This window comes from Ranitomeya imitator, chromosome 4, assembly GCF_032444005.1.
Source record: "Ranitomeya imitator isolate aRanImi1 chromosome 4, aRanImi1.pri, whole genome shotgun sequence".
In the NCBI taxonomy this organism is placed as follows: domain Eukaryota; kingdom Metazoa; phylum Chordata; class Amphibia; order Anura; family Dendrobatidae; genus Ranitomeya; species Ranitomeya imitator.
The window spans coordinates 296,218,350-296,236,585 of record NC_091285.1 but is presented as its reverse complement, the minus strand read 5'-3'; the positions used below and the strand labels follow the sequence as shown (position 1 = coordinate 296,236,585).

At 42.0% G+C, this 18,236-nt stretch overlaps 1 protein-coding gene across 3 annotated transcripts in view; it reads left to right on the top strand.

The window, feature by feature from the left end:
* The window catches only part of PNPLA8 (patatin like phospholipase domain containing 8), a 117,823-nt gene extending 100,226 nt beyond the window's left edge, over positions 1-17,597 (top strand). For all 3 annotated transcript variants that reach the window (XM_069764785.1, XM_069764784.1, XM_069764786.1), the window contains one exon: positions 17,298-17,597. In XM_069764785.1, the coding sequence (XP_069620886.1) occupies positions 17,298-17,572 (275 nt within the window). In that variant the 3' untranslated portion in view covers positions 17,573-17,597. The remainder of the gene's footprint in view (positions 1-17,297) is intronic.
* Positions 17,598-18,236: the final 639 nt, after the last annotated feature.

Below are 18,236 nucleotides of genomic sequence, written 5' to 3'. Positions count from 1 at the left end.
AATATAGGTGAATTTAATGAAAATGTAGAATCCCTGTGGGTGGAGATAAGGGGAGGGGGAAAAAATAATAAATTACTGATAGGGGTTTGTTATAAATCTCCAAAAATAATGGAAGCAATGGAGAATATCCTCGTAAAGCAAATAGATGAAGCTGCGACTCAAGGAGAAGTCATTATTATGGGGGACTTCAACTACCCTGAAATAGATTGGGGAACTTCTATAACTGCAGTTCCAGCAAAGGTAATAGGTTTTTGACAATTATGAGAGACAATTACCTTTCACAACTGGTTCAGGACCCAACAAGAAGGGGGGCACTGCTAGACCTAATATTAACCAACAGGCCAGACCGCATATCAAATATAAGGGTTGGGGGTTACTTGGGAAATAGCGATCACAAAATAATAAGTTTTCATGTATCCTTTAAAAAGATGTGTAGTAGAGGGGTTACAAGGACACTAAACTTCAGGAGGGCAAATTTCCAACGGATGAGAGAGGATCTTGGTGCAATTAACTGGGACGATATCCTGAGACACAAAAATACACAGAGAAAATGGGAGACGTTTATTAGCATCCTAGATAGGACCTGTGCACAGTATATACCGTATGGGAATAAACATACCGTATATACTCGAGTATAAGCCGAGATTTTCAGCCCAAATTTTTGGGCTGAAAGTGCCCCCCTCGGCTTATACTCGAGTCACGGTAGCGGTGGGGTCGGCGGGTGAGGGGGTGAGGGCGCTGGGGTATACTTACCTAGTCCCAGCGATCCTCGCGCTGTCCCTGCCGTCCCACGGGCTTCGGCGCTGCAGTTTCTTCCTCTCTTCAGCGGTCACGTGGGACCGCTCATTACAGAAATGAATAAGCGGCTCCACCTCCCATAGGGGCGGAGCCGCTTATTCATTTCTCTAATCAGCGGTGCCGGTGACCGCTGATAGAGAAAGAAGCTGCGGCACCGAAGACAGGAGGGGACAGCGCGAGGATCGCCAGGACTAGGTAAGTATGTTATATTCACCTGTCCTCGTTCCAGCCGCCGGGCGCCGATCCATCTTCCCGGCCGGCGCCTCCATCTTCCCGGCGTCTCTGCTCTCTGACTGTTCAGGCAGAGGGCGCGATGACGCATACAGTGTGCGCGGCGCCCTCTGCCTGATCAGTCAGAGCAGAGACGCCGGGAAGATGGAGGCGCCGGAACGAGACGCCGGGAGCTGCAATCAAGGGAGGTGAGTATGTGTTTTTTTTTCTTTATTGCGGCAGCGGCGGCACAAATTTATGTGGAACATCTATGGGGTACAGTGAACGGTGCAGAGCACCGTATATGGCACAGCACAGCTATGGGGCACAGTGAACGGTGCAGAGCACCGTATATGGCACAGCACAGCTATGGGGCACAGTGAACGGTGCAGAGCACCGTATATGGCACAGCACAGCTATGGGGCACAGTGAACGGTGCAGAGCACCGTATATGGCACAGCACAGCTATGGGGCACAGTGAACGGTGCAGAGCACCGTATATGGCACAGCACAGCTATGTATGGGGCACAGTGAACGGTGCAGAGCACCGTATATGGCACAGCACAGCTATGGGGCACAGTGAACGGTGCAGAGCACCGTATATGGCACAGCTATGGGGCACAGTGAACGGTGCAGAGCACCGTATATGGCACAGCACAGCTATGTATGGGGCACAGAGAACGGTGCAGAGCACCGTATATGGCACAGCACAGCTATGGGGCACAGTGAACGGTGCAGAGCACCGTATATGGCACAGCTATGGGGCACAGTGAACGGTGCAGAGCACCGTATATGGCACATCTATGGGGCACAATGAACGGTGCAGAGCACCGTATATGGCACAGCTAGGGGGCACAATGAACGGTGCAGAGCACTATATGGTTCACACCTATGGGGAAATATGAACGGTGCAGAGCACTATATGGCACAGCTATGGGGAAATAATGATCTATTTTTATTTTTGAAATTCACCGGTAAATGCTGCATTTCCACCCTAGGCTTATACTCGAGTCAATAAGTTTTCCCAGTTTTTTGTGGCAAAATTAGGGGGGTCGGCTTATACTCGGGTCGGCTTATACTCGAGTATATACGGTACTAGAAATAGGAGGAAACCAATATGGCTAAATAGAGCTGTAAGGGGCGCAATAAGGGACAAAAAGAAAGCATTTAGAGAATTAAAGGAAGTAGGTAGTGAGGAGGCATTAAATAAATACAGAAATTAAATAAATTCTGTAAAAAGCAAATCAAGGCAGCAAAGATTGAGACAGAGAGACTCATTGCCAGAGAGAGTAAAAATAATCCTAAAATATTCTTTAACTACATAAATAGTAAGAAACTAAAAAATGATAGTGTTGGCCCCCTTAAAAATAGTCTGGGTGAGATGGTGGATGAGGAAAAAGCCAATATGCTAAATGACTTTTTTTCATCAGTATTTACACAAGAAAATCCCATGGCAGACAAAATGTCTAGTGATAAAAATTCCCAATTAAATGTCACCTGCTTAACCCAGCAGGAAGTGCGGCGGCGTCTAAAAATCACTAAAATTGACAAATCTCGGGGCCCGGATGGGATACACCCTCGAGTACTGCAGGAATTAAGTACAGTCATTGATAGACCATTATTTTTAATCTTTAAAGACTCCATAATAACAGGGTCTGTGCCACAGGACTGGCGTATAGCAAATGTGGTGCCAATATTCAAAAAGGGAACAAAAACTGAACTCGGAAACTATAGGCCAGTAAGCTTAACCTCTACTGTGGGTAAAATCCTGGAGGCCCCCACTCCGCGTCGACTAACCCTAGGGAGTCCCTAGAGGACCCTAGATAGGGAACCCTAAAAAAGACCTAGCAGATCCCTAACGGAAGACCTACCTAGCAGTGGGGGTTGGCACCCTAATGTGAAGCGGTAGGCGCCCCCACTCAACGTCGACTGACCCTAGAAGCCCTATATTGTCCCTAATAGGAATAGAATAAAGAAAATGTCCCACAAACAAACCCAAACACCCCAAAAAAAGGAGAAGGAAAAATAAATAAAACAAAAAAACAAGAAGATATAATAATCAAAAATATGTGAAGGATCTAATGCGTTGCTTGAATATGCATATATTACATATAGTAGACAATTATGTCTATAGTAATAACCATCAGCAAAAAAGATTCACAAAAATGGGGTGAATGAGAAAATATTATTGTCCATATTTAATATAAACATGCGATCCTTTTCTGGCTAAAGGAGTAAAGAAATACTTGAGGTATATATTCAAATGCTAAGGTATACAAGCATGGTCACCCGCTATACAAAAAGTCAACCACATAGTATACTATCATTAGAGACCTCAATTAAGTAACAAAATACAGCAACTAGAAAATCAGATGTATAACTCCTAAAACCCAAATAAAGAAACATCAATGCTTAATAAAGATTGCCCATAGTCACATTTGAAACAGTACTTTAGAGATAAGTCGCACCAAATTTGCTTATGCTGTTATTATAATTACAATATATACCTCACAAGAGCAGATGTTATTGTTTCAATGTGTGTTTCAAAGTGACAGGTCCCGTCACAACCCACCACAAAACCTCCATGGGTACAACAAATAATGGGGCAGGACACAATAATCCCCCTCACAGAAAGCAAAAACAGAGAGCAATCAATACTCATCTGAAAGCCCGTAATGGATATGGGGCGATGTTAGATAAATCCAAGTAGCCCGGGTCCGTGGTGGGTATACGGTTTCCTCAGATGAAACCGGACATCTAATTAAGCAGACAACAGCAGTCTCCCCGACCAGTGCCCGACGCGTTTCCCCCCCATGTAGATGGAACGGGGGTTCATCAGGGGTATTGTAGCCGCAAGCAAGAAGAAATATAGATGCTGTAGTGTACTCACCAGATATGCCCCTATAAATACACGTGGGTAAGTGTGGAGCACGCCAACTAAGGACTACCTCCGGAAATAACGTCATCCAGAGGAGTCTGCGCTAGGTGAGACGCATGATGCGTTCCATAATAAAAAATAGAACCGCGCATGCGTCGCGCAACTCCACGCCTCCAAAAGAATCTCGGAGCTGTGGCATTATGAAGCGGATACTCCGATAGTGGAGCGCAACAGTGCGTTCCATGTGGCGCATGCGTGATGTTTAGAACGAATATCACGCAGGTACACAATGTGAGCCGTAATAGGAACAGACAGCGCATGCGATGTGGAAGCGCTGAATGAATGCGCCCTCGTGTAAAGCGCTATCATAGCACAATGTGAGCCATAATAGGCACAGAGAGCGCAAATAATAGAAGCGCTGAATGAATGCGCCTACGAATACAGTGCTGTCAAGGCACAGTCTTAGATAATAGGAATATAACCACCTAGGCAGCATATGTAAATACAGGGAAAAACCCTGTTATTAAAACTAAAACTAGAGTGAACGCCACATAGATTAAATGATAAGCACTTGTATATAGTAACCCACGTATAAGAAAAACCGGCCTGAATTGGCCATAATAGGAATAAATAAGTCCATATACCAAAGTGAGTAAATACTACAGCACACATTAGGACAACAAACAGAAAAAAACGAAAAGAGAAATAAATCAATATAATGCCCCAAAAATGAGACACACATTAGAAAATGTATAAATATACCTGGCTATAGCACTAATATCAAAGGACTACTTGGATTTATCTAACATCGCCCCATATCCATTACGGGCTTTCAGATGAGTATTGATTGCTCTCTGTTTTTGCTTTCTGTGAGGGGGATTATTGTGTCCTGCCCCATTATTTGTTGTACCCATGGAGGTTTTGTGGTGGGTTGTGACGGGACCTGTCACTTTGAAACACACATTGAAACAATAACATCTGCTCTTGTGCGGTATATATTGTAATTATAATAACAGCATAAGCAAATTTGGTGCGACTTATCTCTAAAGTACTGTTTCAAATGTGACTATGGGCAATCTTTATTAAGCATTGATGTTTCTTTATTTGGGTTTTAGGAGTTATACATCTGATTTTCTAGTTGCTGTATTTTGTTACTTAATTGAGGTCTCTAATGATGGTATACTATGTGGTTGACTTTTTGTATAGCGGGTGACCATGCTTGTATACCTTAGCATTTGAATATATACCTCAAGTATTTCTTTACTCCTTTAGCCAGAAAAGGATCGCATGTTTATATTAAATATGGACAATAATATTTTCTCATTCACCCCATTTTTGTGAATCTTTTTTGCTGATGGTTATTACTATAGACATAATTGTCTACTATATGTAATATATGCATATTCAAGCAACGCATTAGATCCTTCACATATTTTTGATTATTATATCTTCTTGTTTTTTTGTTTTATTTATTTTTCCTTCTCCTTTTTTTGGGGTGTTTGGGTTTGTTTGTGGGACATTTTCTTTATTCTATTCCTATTAGGGACAATTTAGGGCTTCTAGGGTCAGTCGACGTTGAGTGGGGGCGCCTACCGCTTCACATTAGGGTGCCAACCCCCACTGCTAGGTAGGTCTTCCGTTAGGGATCTGCTAGGTCTTTTTTAGGGTTCCCTATCTAGGGTCCTCTAGGGACTCCCTAGGGTTAGTCGACGCGGAGTGGGGGCGCCAACCGCAGAAACTTAGGGTGCCAACCTCCACTGATAGGTAGGTCTCAGTGCAGACTTTTCCTAGGGCCTTACAGGTACATAGTTATATGTTTGCTAGTATTTTGTTTGTCATTTATGAAAAGAGTATTTTTTTAGTGATTCATAATAAAGGTTATTTTTTAGGTATCCTTGTTTGTTTTGGTTTTTTGAGTTGGTCTAGGATTCCACATATATTTGGATTTAGGTTGTTTTTTGGATCTAGGACATGGCTAGCTTTCTTTCAGGACCTGTAGACAATAAGAGGTGGCTTGATGATGCTAGAGAGGTCTTTTCGGACGTCGAGGGCACGGGAGGTTCATCATCTACCCCCACTTTGAGAAACCTATTTGCTGATCTTTTGACAATCTATAGAAATAATATTAAATCCTGGTGGGAGGTTCAGTCTTTGGACAACTATATTAAACATCGGATAGTTCCACGTGGCCTCAGGATACATCTCTTGCCAGCTCCTAGGTGCGTTTCCCCCACACTACTTGGTAAGTGGGAGGAGGAATCAATTTCATCTTCACTGCGCTTTATGCAGATACTTTTGGAGGAGGAAAAAAAGACTTTGGAAAGCTCTTCGATTAAACTCAAGGAGCACATAGATTCCATCTTGAAATTTAAGAGCGATCCAGAATTTAATAATAGAGAAGAGTCTCTCAAAAACGCGGTGGAAAAATTCCACCTGGAAATAAAGGAGAGGAAACACAAACGGTTTATCAAGGATTGTTCTGAGTTTAAAGAGAAAAGAGCGTACCCTTCATTACAAGTCTCCTCAGTACCAACTACTGACGTATCTTCATCTGATATCGACTCCTCAGACGTAGACTCAGCATCAAGGGGTTATTTGGCGACACAATTCACGAAACCTAGGAATCGTGGCAAGAGAGGGGGGCGACGATGGCAAAATCAAAGGCAAGACAGGGGATATCAACCCTCTACTTCTTCATCTTCCTCTTTTTTAGAGGATCGGGGGGGAAGTATTTACCACCTGCGGACTCGGAATTCCAACAACTAACAGAAAGGAATTTATCTGCCATGAACGACAGCAATCAGATTATTAATCTGTCTACTTATCAATTGAAAGACAATGAGAAGCAGGTTTTGGGTAAAGGCCTTTCTTTCGTCCCCACGATGAGATTCGATCCATTTGTATGGATCAAAGACTTGGACCTCTTTACGAGGAAACTTAAATGGAGACGTTTCTTTCAAAGGAATGACCTCCAGAGATGCCAACAATTGGGTATTTCCATGGATGATCTGACTGATGTCGATATATTGACTGAACTTAGTGAGGAAGGGGTGAGAGCAGCTGGTGAGGGTCCATTCACAGATCTGAAACCAGCGAGTAAACGATTGCCGCCACCTAGCGACTATGGAAGTATTGAGATCTTTCAAAAACTGGTCTCGCAGGAAATCAATAACATCATTCCTGATCTGGACCCTACTCACCCTAACCTCACAGTAGCTGAGAGGAGATCACTTGATAATCTTAAAAATAACAATTTAATTGTCATCAAACCGTCTGACAAAGGCGGAAATATTGTTATTTTAGACTCCTCTCAATATGTGGACATGTGTTATTCCATCTTGTCGGACAGATCGTCTTATGAGGTTCTAAAAAACGACCCAACTGTGGGTTATACCTCGGAGCTGAAGAGCATCCTCAATCGAGCAATTGGGCTCAAACTTATTTCGAGCAATGAACATAATTTCTTGTTACCTAAATTTCCAACTGTGGCAACTTTCTATGCACTCCCCAAAGTGCATAAGGGCCTTAGTCCCTTGAAAGGACGCCCCATTGTGTCAGGGACGGATGCCCTTTCACAAAATTCGAGTGTATATGTGGATAAACTACTAAGGTCTTTCGTTACTGCTCTACCCTCCTACATCAGGGACACAAGTGACCTCCTGATGAAATTAGAGGGCATTGTAATAGAACCTGATACCATCATTGCCTCCATTGATGTGGAGGCACTATACAGTAGTATCCGCCATCAGGATGGCCTCAGAGCAGTTAAATACTTCCTTGGCAGTAGAGGCACCCATTTTGCGTTACATAACGCCTTTTTGATTGAACTTCTGGAGTTTGTACTTCAACGGAACTATTTCCTCTTCAATGGGAAGTGGTACCACCAGCTCAGGGGCACAGCAATGGGGAGCCCTTGTGCCCCCACATATGCTAATTTGCTCCTGGGCTGGTGGGAGGACACCTTTGTTTTTAGGGACGAGGATGTCACATGGTGCCCCAGGATTATTTTCTGGGGCAGATATATAGATGACATCCTTGTCCTGTGGAAGGGTGATGCTGGTTCATTCTCTGACTTCCTGAGGTATCCAAACACCACATTGGAAGGTCTATACTTCACCTTCGAAATAGGGGGTGACAGCATCACCTTTCTTGATGTCCTCATTGAAAGGCTTGGTGATGGTTCTCTCGGTACGTCCATCTATCGAAAACCAACAGCCACAAATAGCCTTTTAAGATGGGAGAGTCATCATCCCTTTCCTTTGAAACGTGGTATCCCTAAGGGACAGTTTCTTCGTTTACGAAGAAACTGCTCTTCCCTTAGTGACTTTAAATGTAGATCCACTGAACTTAAACATCGCTTTAGGAATAGGGGTTACCCCGATGATGTGATTGGTTCCGCATTTAAGACAGCCTTGGACTCTAATAGGACGTCTCTCTTGGTACCAAAGACTGAGACTGATGCGACGTTTACTACACGTCTCATTGGTACCTTTGATGACCAGTCCAAAAAAGTGTTCGACATCTTTAAGAGACACTGGCAAATATTGAGGTCTGACCCGGATGTTAGTGGGTTTATCTCTCCACATCCATCGATCACGTATAGAAGGGGAAGGTCAATCAAAGACAGCATCGTCCATAGCCACTTTGTGCCCCCTAAAAAACAGGGTACTTGGCTGGAAAATAGATCAACCGGCACATTTAGATGTGGACATTGCTCGTTTTGTAGATTTATGTGCATCTCTAACACCTTTCAGAGTTCAGCCACAAATAGGATCTTCTCCATGAGACAGTTTGCGAACTGCAAAACAGTAGGGGTCGTGTATCTCTGCACGTGTTCGTGCCCCAAGGATTACGTGGGCAAAACAAAAAGAGAACTTAGGGTTCGGATAGGTGAACACCTTGGGGATATCCGGCACTGCAGGGATACTCCAATTGCACGACATGTCATCAATACACATGGTGGGGATCCAGGCTCCCTTAGCTTTAGGGTTATTGAAGTTATCCCTCCCTCGGTAAGACGGGGTGACTGGGACAAAAAAATCATTCAGCGTGAAACAAGATGGATTTATTTAATGAGATCGATGAGCCCTCTGGGCCTCAACGAACAGCTGACCTTTACTGGTTTTATCTAGCCCCCTGTCAAGTCCTTTGATATTAGTGCTATAGCCAGGTATATTTATACATTTTCTAATGTGTGTCTCATTTTTGGGGCATTATATTGATTTATTTCTCTTTTCGTTTTTTTCTGTTTGTTGTCCTAATGTGTGCTGTAGTATTTACTCACTTTGGTATATGGACTTATTTATTCCTATTATGGCCAATTCAGGCCGGTTTTTCTTATACGTGGGTTACTATATACAAGTGCTTATCATTTAATCTATGTGGCGTTCACTCTAGTTTTAGTTTTAATAACAGGGTTTTTCCCTGTATTTACATATGCTGCCTAGGTGGTTATATTCCTATTATCTAAGACTGTGCCTTGACAGCACTGTATTCGTAGGCGCATTCATTCAGCGCTTCTATTATTTGCGCTCTCTGTGCCTATTATGGCTCACATTGTGCTATGATAGCGCTTTACACGAGGGCGCATTCATTCAGCGCTTCCACATCGCATGCGCTGTCTGTTCCTATTACGGCTCACATTGTGTACCTGCGTGATATTCGTTCTAAACATCACGCATGCGCCACATGGAACGCACTGTTGCGCTCCACTATCGGAGTATCCGCTTCATAATGCCACAGCTCCGAGATTCTTTTGGAGGCGTGGAGTTGCGCGACGCATGCGCGGTTCTATTTTTTATTATGGAACGCATCATGCGTCTCACCTAGCGCAGACTCCTCTGGATGACGTTATTTCCGGAGGTAGTCCTTAGTTGGCGTGCTCCACACTTACCCACGTGTATTTATAGGGGCATATCTGGTGAGTACACTACAGCATCTATATTTCTTCTTGCTTGCGGCTACAATACCCCTGATGAACCCCCGTTCCATCTACATGGGGGGGAAACGCGTCGGGCACTGGTCGGGGAGACTGCTGTTGTCTGCTTAATTAGATGTCCGGTTTCATCTGAGGAAACCGTATACCCACCACGGACCCGGGCTACTTGGATTTATCTAACATCGCCCCATATCCATTACGGGCTTTCAGATGAGTATTGATTGCTCTCTGTTTTTGCTTTCTGTGAGGGGGATTATTGTGTCCTGCCCCATTATTTGTTGTACCCATGGAGGTTTTGTGGTGGGTTGTGACGGGACCTGTCACTTTGAAACACACATTGAAACAATAACATCTGCTCTTGTGAGGTATATATTGTAATTATAATAACAGCATAAGCAAATTTGGTGCGACTTATCTCTAAAGTACTGTTTCAAATGTGACTATGGGCAATCTTTATTAAGCATTGATGTTTCTTTATTTGGGTTTTAGGAGTTATACATCTGATTTTCTAGTTGCTGTATTTTGTTACTTAATTGAGGTCTCTAATGATGGTATACTATGTGGTTGACTTTTTGTATAGCGGGTGACCATGCTTGTATACCTTAGCATTTGAATATATACCTCAAGTATTTCTTTACTCCTTTAGCCAGAAAAGGATCGCATGTTTATATTAAATATGGACAATAATATTTTCTCATTCACCCCATTTTTGTGAATCTTTTTTGCTGATGGTTATTACTATAGACATAATTGTCTACTATATGTAATATATGCATATTCAAGCAACGCATTAGATCCTTCACATATTTTTGATTATTATATCTTCTTGTTTTTTTGTTTTATTTATTTTTCCTTCTCCTTTTTTTGGGGTGTTTGGGTTTGTTTGTGGGACATTTTCTTTATTCTATTCCTATTAGGGACAATTTAGGGCTTCTAGGGTCAGTCGACGTTGAGTGGGGGCGCCTACCGCTTCACATTAGGGTGCCAACCCCCACTGCTAGGTAGGTCTTCCGTTAGGGATCTGCTAGGTCTTTTTTAGGGTTCCCTATCTAGGGTCCTCTAGGGACTCCCTAGGGTTAGTCGACGCGGAGTGGGGGCGCCAACCGCAGAAACTTAGGGTGCCAACCTCCACTGATAGGTAGGTCTCAGTGCAGACTTTTCCTAGGGCCTTACAGGTACATAATTATATGTTTGCTAGTATTTTGTTTGTCATTTATGAAAAGAGTATTTTTTTAGTGATTCATAATAAAGGTTATTTTTTAGGTATCCTTGTTTGTTTTGGTTTTTTGAGTTGGTCTAGGATTCCACATATATTTGGATTTAGGTTGTTTTTTTAAAATCCTGGAGGGCATTCTAAGGGACGCTATACTGGAGTATCTGAAGAGGAATAACCTCATGACTCAGTATCAGCACGGGTTTACTAGGGACCGTTCATGTCAGACTAATTTGATCAGTTTCTATGAAGAGGTAAGTTCCGGATTGGACCAAGGGAACCCAGTGGATGTAGTGTATATGGACTTTTCAAAAGCTTTTGATACGGTGCCACACAAAAGGTTGATACATAAAATGAGAATAATGGGGATAGGGGAAAATATGTGCAAGTGGGTTGAGAGCTGGCTCAGGGATAGGAAACAAAGGGTGGTTATTAATGGAGCACACTCGAACTGGGTAGCGGTTAGCAGTGGGGTACCACAGGGGTCAGTATTGGGCCCTCTTCTTTTTAACATATTTATTAATGACCTTGTAGGGGGCATTCAGAGTAGAATTTCAATATTTGCAGATGACACTAAACTCTGCAGGGTAATCAATACAGAGGAGGACAATTTTATATTACAGGATGATTTATGTAAACTAGAAGCTTGGGCTGATAAATGGCAAATGAGCTTTAGTGGGGATAAATGTAAGGTCATGCACTTGGGTAGAAGTAATAAGATGTATAATTATGTGCTTAATTCTAAAACTCTGGGCAAAACCGTCAATGAAAAAGACCTGGGTGTATGGGTGGATGACAAACTTAAATTCAGTGGCCAGTGTCAGGCAGCTGCTACAAAGGCAAATAAAATAATGGGATGCATTAAAAGAGGCATAGATGCTCATGAGGAGAATATAATTTTACCTCTATACAAGTCACTAGTTCGACCACACTTAGAATACTGTGCACAGTTCTGGTCTCCGGTGTATAAGAAAGACATAGCTGAACTGGAGCGGGTGCAGAGATGAGCGACCAAGGTTATTAGAGGACTGGGGGGTCTGCAATACCAAGATAGGTTATTACACTTGGGGCTAGTTAGTTTGGAAAAACGAAGACTAAGGGGTGATCTTATTTTAATGTATAAATATATGAGGGGACAGTACAAAGACCTTTCTGATGATCTTTTTAATCATAGACCTGAAACAGGGACAAGGGGGCATCCTCTGCGGTTGGAGGAAAAAAGGTTTAAGCATAATAACAGACGCGGATTCTTTACTGTAAGAGCAGTGAGACTATGGAACTCTCTGCCGTATGATGTTGTAATGAGTGATTCATTACTTAAATTTAAGAGGGGACTGGATACCTTTCTGGAAAAGTATAATGTTACAGGGTATATACACTAGATTCCTTGATAGGGCGTTGATCCAGGGAACTAGTCTGATTGCCGTATGTGGAGTCGGGAAGGAATTTTTTTCCCCAATGTGGAGCTTACTCTTTGCACATGGGGTTTTTTTGCCTTCCTCTGGATCAACATGTTAGGGCATGTTAGGTTAGGCTATGGGTTGAACTAGATGGACATATAGTCTTCCTTCAACCTTAATAACTATGTAACTTTGTTGAAGCTATTGTATATGAACTTATGGCTCCAAAAAATGGAATGGTTTGGATTAGTTAGGATTTTTAAAGAAGATTCTGAGAGTCTCAATTTGAGGTCAAGGAATTAGATTTTCCCTCAGAATCATATAATCGAGGAAAAAGGACGAGGGGGCGTTAAATTTATTTTTTAGTGATCCAAAGTCTAGGAATTTAGACCCATTGAAGATGTCACCCAGGGTTTGGATTTTTAAGTCATCCCATATAGGGGGTAAGTCTAGATTCAGAATTGAGTAGATGAATGGTAGGGAAAGTTTGAGCTGTACAGATCCATTTTGACCACTTTCCCCTTTTGTTGAGATTGTGGACCATGCGAGTGAAATCGCTTGAAAAATTGGGTGATTGTGGATTTTTGGGGGGGAACTAGTTATGGCCTTGAGAATTATGGGTTTAAGAGGTTTGCCATCATTGATTTTCACCTCCAAGTCGAGCCATGCAGGCTCGTTCTGGTCTGACCACCAGGACGAGCTCTGTTTTAGTAGGAGCGTGTTGTAATGGGCAGTGATATTGGGAAGGTCCATTCCTCCGTGTATTTTTGTTTTATAAAGGGATCTGGTGTTTGTTCTAGGTTTTTTGTTATTCCAGATGAAGTTGTTCAATCGTGTTTGGAACTTCATAAGGGCAGATGAGGAGATGGGAAGGGGTATGCATCTAAGGATATAAAGGATTTTTGGTAATGTAAACATTTTAACCGTCAGATTTCTCCCCCACCAGGATAAGCTTTTATCATTGAAAGTGGTGCAGTCTTTTGTAAGTAATTCGTCGATTTTTTTTCAAATTTGATGAGGTAGTTTTATCAAGATTTTTTATTAATTATGATCCCTAAATAGGGAAATTCCTCGCTACACCACTTAAATGATGTTGAATTTTTCAAGAGGTTGATTTCTTTTTTGCTGACATGGATGGGTAAGATATTGGATTTTGAGCTGTTGATCTTGAATTTGGAGAGGCCTGCAAAATTTTCCAATTCTTTAATGGTTTCTAATGTGGAGGTTACTGGGTTGGTGAGGGTTAGGATTATATCATCGGCAAATAGACTAAGTTTGTAGTGGCGTTTATTAGAGATTATGCATTTATTAGAGATGGAAGCATTTTGTCTAATACGTTCCACCAGGGGCTCAAGAGCCAAGTTGAAGAGCAGTGGGGAGAGGGGGCATCCTTGTCTAGTACCGTTGCTAATTTCAAACGGATCTGAGATATGATTGTTGCAGATGATTTTAGCTGTGGGTGCTTTGTATACTGACATAAATGAGGAGATGAGGTTGTCGTTAAAGCCGAATTTTTGGAGGGTCTGTTTAAGGAAGCTCCAATCGATACAATCGAAGGCCTTTTCAGCGTCGAGAGATACGAAGACTGTTGGGGTTTTGGATTTGTTAGTAAGCTTAATTGAGTTCAGGATCCTTCTAGTGGCGTCTGGTGGTTGCCTATTTTTAATGAAACCCATTTGGTCATTAGCTATTAGCCTAGGTAGAAGGAAAATGAGTCTATTAGCTAATATTTTTGAATATATCTTTATATCTGAATTCAGGAGAGATATTGGCCTATAACTACCAGGAGATGTGGGATCGCCCGATTGCTTAGGAATGAGGACAATAGATGCCTCCAACATTTCTGGTGGAAAGGAACCCGATTTAGTGGCGTAGTTAAACAGATTTACCAGATGGGGTGTTAAATATTTCCCGAAGGCTTTATAATATGCATTGCAAAATCCATCTGGCCCCGGGGATTTCTGAACTTTGAGGTAGTTGATGGCTTCTTCAACCTCTAGGGAGGAGAAGAGGGCTGATAAAGAATCTATTTCTTCTTTCGAAAGAGAAGGAAGGTTAATGCTGGCAAGGTAGGATTTGATGTCCGATTCTTTTGGAGGGGGAGATGATGGGTCTAAGTTTAAATTATAAAGTTTGGAGTAATATTTAGAAAATTCGTTGGCTTTGTCTTGGGGGTGGGACAGAATGGTGTTATCTGTCAGGGAGGAAATTCTGTTTATTTTATTGTGGATCCTAAATTTTTTTATTCTATTTGCGTTGTACTTGGTAGGCTTGTTCAAGGAGGAATATACCTTGTATTTAGAGGAGTTGAGAGCTGCTTCGTAAGGGGAGAAGAGGAGGGTTTTTAAATCTTGTCTAAGGGAGTTTAAGTCCGAATGGATTTTAGGTGAGGGGGAGGGGAGCCCAATTAAGGTTTTTTCCAAGTTTCGTATATCTTTCTGAAGTTTTTGTATTTTTACCCTCTTTTCTTTTTTGATTTTGGTGGAGATATTTATTAAGGTGCCTCTGATGACAGCTTTATGAGCACACCAATTGGTTGAGGGGTTAGTGGTTTCTGGGGGATTTTCATTGAAAAAATTGATTATATCGTTTTGAACCGTGGTCGCATGGATGGAGTCGTGAATAATGAATGAGCTGCATTTCCATGTTCTGGAGTTTTTTAGGGAGGGGCCAAGGAGAATTTCTCCGGTGACGGGGGAATGATCTGACAATGTCCTGTCTCCGATATTTACTCCTTTGAATTTCTCAAGAGAGAAGATATCCGAAAGTATCAGGTCAATCCTTGATGCTGATTGGTGGACTGAAGAAAAATGGGTGTACTCTATAGATGTGGAATTGAGACATCTGAAGGTGTCATAAAGCTCATTCTTGTCCAGCCACCAATTCAGGTCCTCTGAGGCTGGTCTAAGGCCAGAAGAGGAGTCTATTGTTTTGTCAGGAGTGGCGTTGAAATCTCCTAGGAAAATAAGGTTACCCTTCTTTACCTTATTAATTTTCCTCAGAAGCTTAGATAGGAAACTAACCTGGTTTTTGTTTGGGGTGTATGTATTGATTAAAGTACAAGCTTGGCCATTGATATTGCAAACCAATATGTGATATCTGCCTTTGGGATCAACATGTTCCTCAAGGAACTCAAATGGGACTGTATTTCTGATCAGGGTAATCACCCCCGCTTTTTTGCTGGAGTTGCAGGCTTCAAAAATATGAGGGAAGCTGCAGTGATTAAAGTAGGGGTGGTTTCCTGCCAGAAATTTTGACTCTTGGATACATGCAATATCTGCTTGTAGCCCATTCAATTCTCTCCATAGTGCATGTCTTTTTTGGGGACTGTTTAACCCTCTAACATTGTAGGATAAAATTTTGAACGACATTTTAATGAAATGAAACTACTAGAACACCAAGGGTCTTGAAGCTGTTGTAACCTAAAAAAGAACAATAGGTAATAATCACAGCAAAGATTCAAGGAGTGTTGCTCAATATTTTGATCAAAATATGGAAGCTTGCAATTCACATTAATGTTCCTCATTTTCATACGAGTCCCTACACTAAAATTAAAAGTAACTCTCCAAAAAGGACATAAATTCATAAAAACATTGCAGAAAAAAAGGCAGCCGTATTTACCAATATTAGGTTATAATACTAATGCACTACAGGATGCAGCAGACCCTATAATAATATAATAATAATAATAATCTTTATTTTTATATAGCGCTAACATATTCCGCAGCGCTTTACAGTTTACCCTATCACTGGAACTGCCATTCACATGGGTCAAAGGAACAAGTCTGGGGGAAAAATGGAGGCCACCATACTCCAGCAAAAAAAAATATATATATCTTAGGTATTCTATGTGTATTCATGGCATATTGTTATTGTGCCCCTACTGAAGCCACACAGTGTTCTTACCAACTATGATACCCCTTCCATGGCCCTCATAGAATATGATGCCACCAAACATTACCCCACTTAGAATGATGTTCCCACATTCCTCCACCTACACAGTATAATACCCCACAGCACCCCATAGGCTCCACACACATAATGATGGCTCCCATAAACCACATAGTATGGCCTCCACAGCCCTCCAAACAGTATGGTAGTCACCATAGCCCTTACACAATGATAGTCACCAAAGGCTCCACACAGTATAATGGTTACTACAGCCCCCACATAGTATGATGTTCACCACCGTCCCCCGATACAGAATGATGGCTGCACAGCTTCCTTATACCCAGTATTGGCCCCAACAGACTCCCATATAGTATCCTGGCTGCACAGTTTGCTATACAAATTCTCCCACAGCCCCCCCCCCATACAGTATGATGACTGCATAACTCCCAATACACAACATTGTCCCTCACAGCCTTCCATACAGTGACACCCCTCCACCCATACAGTATGATGTCCCTCATCTTATAGTACTCCATACAGTATGATGCATCCCAGTTTTAACATAGGACAAATTTAAAAAAATGGATACTCCCCTAATCCATGCTCCCTGTGCACCTTAGGCTCGATCTCCTCTTCTGGCTTGTCTCGTAGTGAGCCAGCAAGGGCGGAGTGATGCAGTGACGTTATTTCACCGCCTGACCTAAGCAGGATGCATGAAGTCGCTTTTGTCATGGTGAAGTAAGTGAAGGAACCGGTGTTAACAATATCTCAGGACACAAATACTTTTAAGTGTCGCAATCAGTCCCGTGACAGATCTGCCCTATGGCTAGTCCAAACCTCCCTGTCAGAAACTGTTCTTAGAGTCACTGTATTGAACTTGGGATGAAATGGTAAATGTCAAAGACATAACTGCTGGTTTTATAATTGTGTAATGTGTTTTTTTTTCTTTGTTTTTTTAATATTATACAGAGGTGCACAAAACACTGGACGCTCTGCTACCACCAGACAGCTATTTCCGCTTCAACCCAGTCATGAGTGAAGACATATCACTTGATGAAAACCGCAAGGAAAAACTCAGTCAGCTGCTTTCAGATGGCCAAAACTATCTAGAGCGAAATGAAGAGAAACTAAAGAAAGCTGCGAAAGTCTTGAAACAGGACAGAACTACATTCCAGCAGATTTGTGACTGGACTAAATTAAAAGTGGACATGTATGATGGCTTGCCACTCCTCTCGAAGCTGTAGAGCTACAACCATGTAGGACACAGGTTCATATGTCCATTATCAGTCAACACATCAATTGTGTGCTGTTTACATCTTCTCTTGTAGCCAACAAGTAAAGGGATCATTGTGAATGAAGCTTCTATAATTGTTCCTCTTCAAGCTTAATGTGAAGCTAGAGGGATAGAAATACTTCATTTTAGACAGATTTTTACATCGATGGATAGAGTTGAAAGAATTGATTCACAGGACTCCAGTCTATTGGCCAGGTCAGTAACCTGTGACCATAGGACGATAGTCCTGCAAATGACATACATACAAAATGTCACACAAGTCTGGCTAATCAAAATAAGAGCTGGGAAAGGCTGGAGATTAGGAGATTTGCAGGGCTACCATCTAACAGTCAGAGAATAATTACCTGGCCAGACTCCTGGGAATCCATTCTCCCATGTCTATTGCTGGATACTGCATTTGAGATCAGAAATGTACATAGTATAAATATTCCTTACTTTTACTGTTTTATTTGACTTGTATTAATGTGCTTGGTTTATCTTTATAGATTATTTAAAGGGAACCCATCATTGAATATGGCCGTAATCTGTGATTGACTGTGTGCACACTTTTCTACAGCAAAGTCAATTACTGATTAGGACCGCTCTCTTGACTGTTAAGCTCAGAATGAACAGGG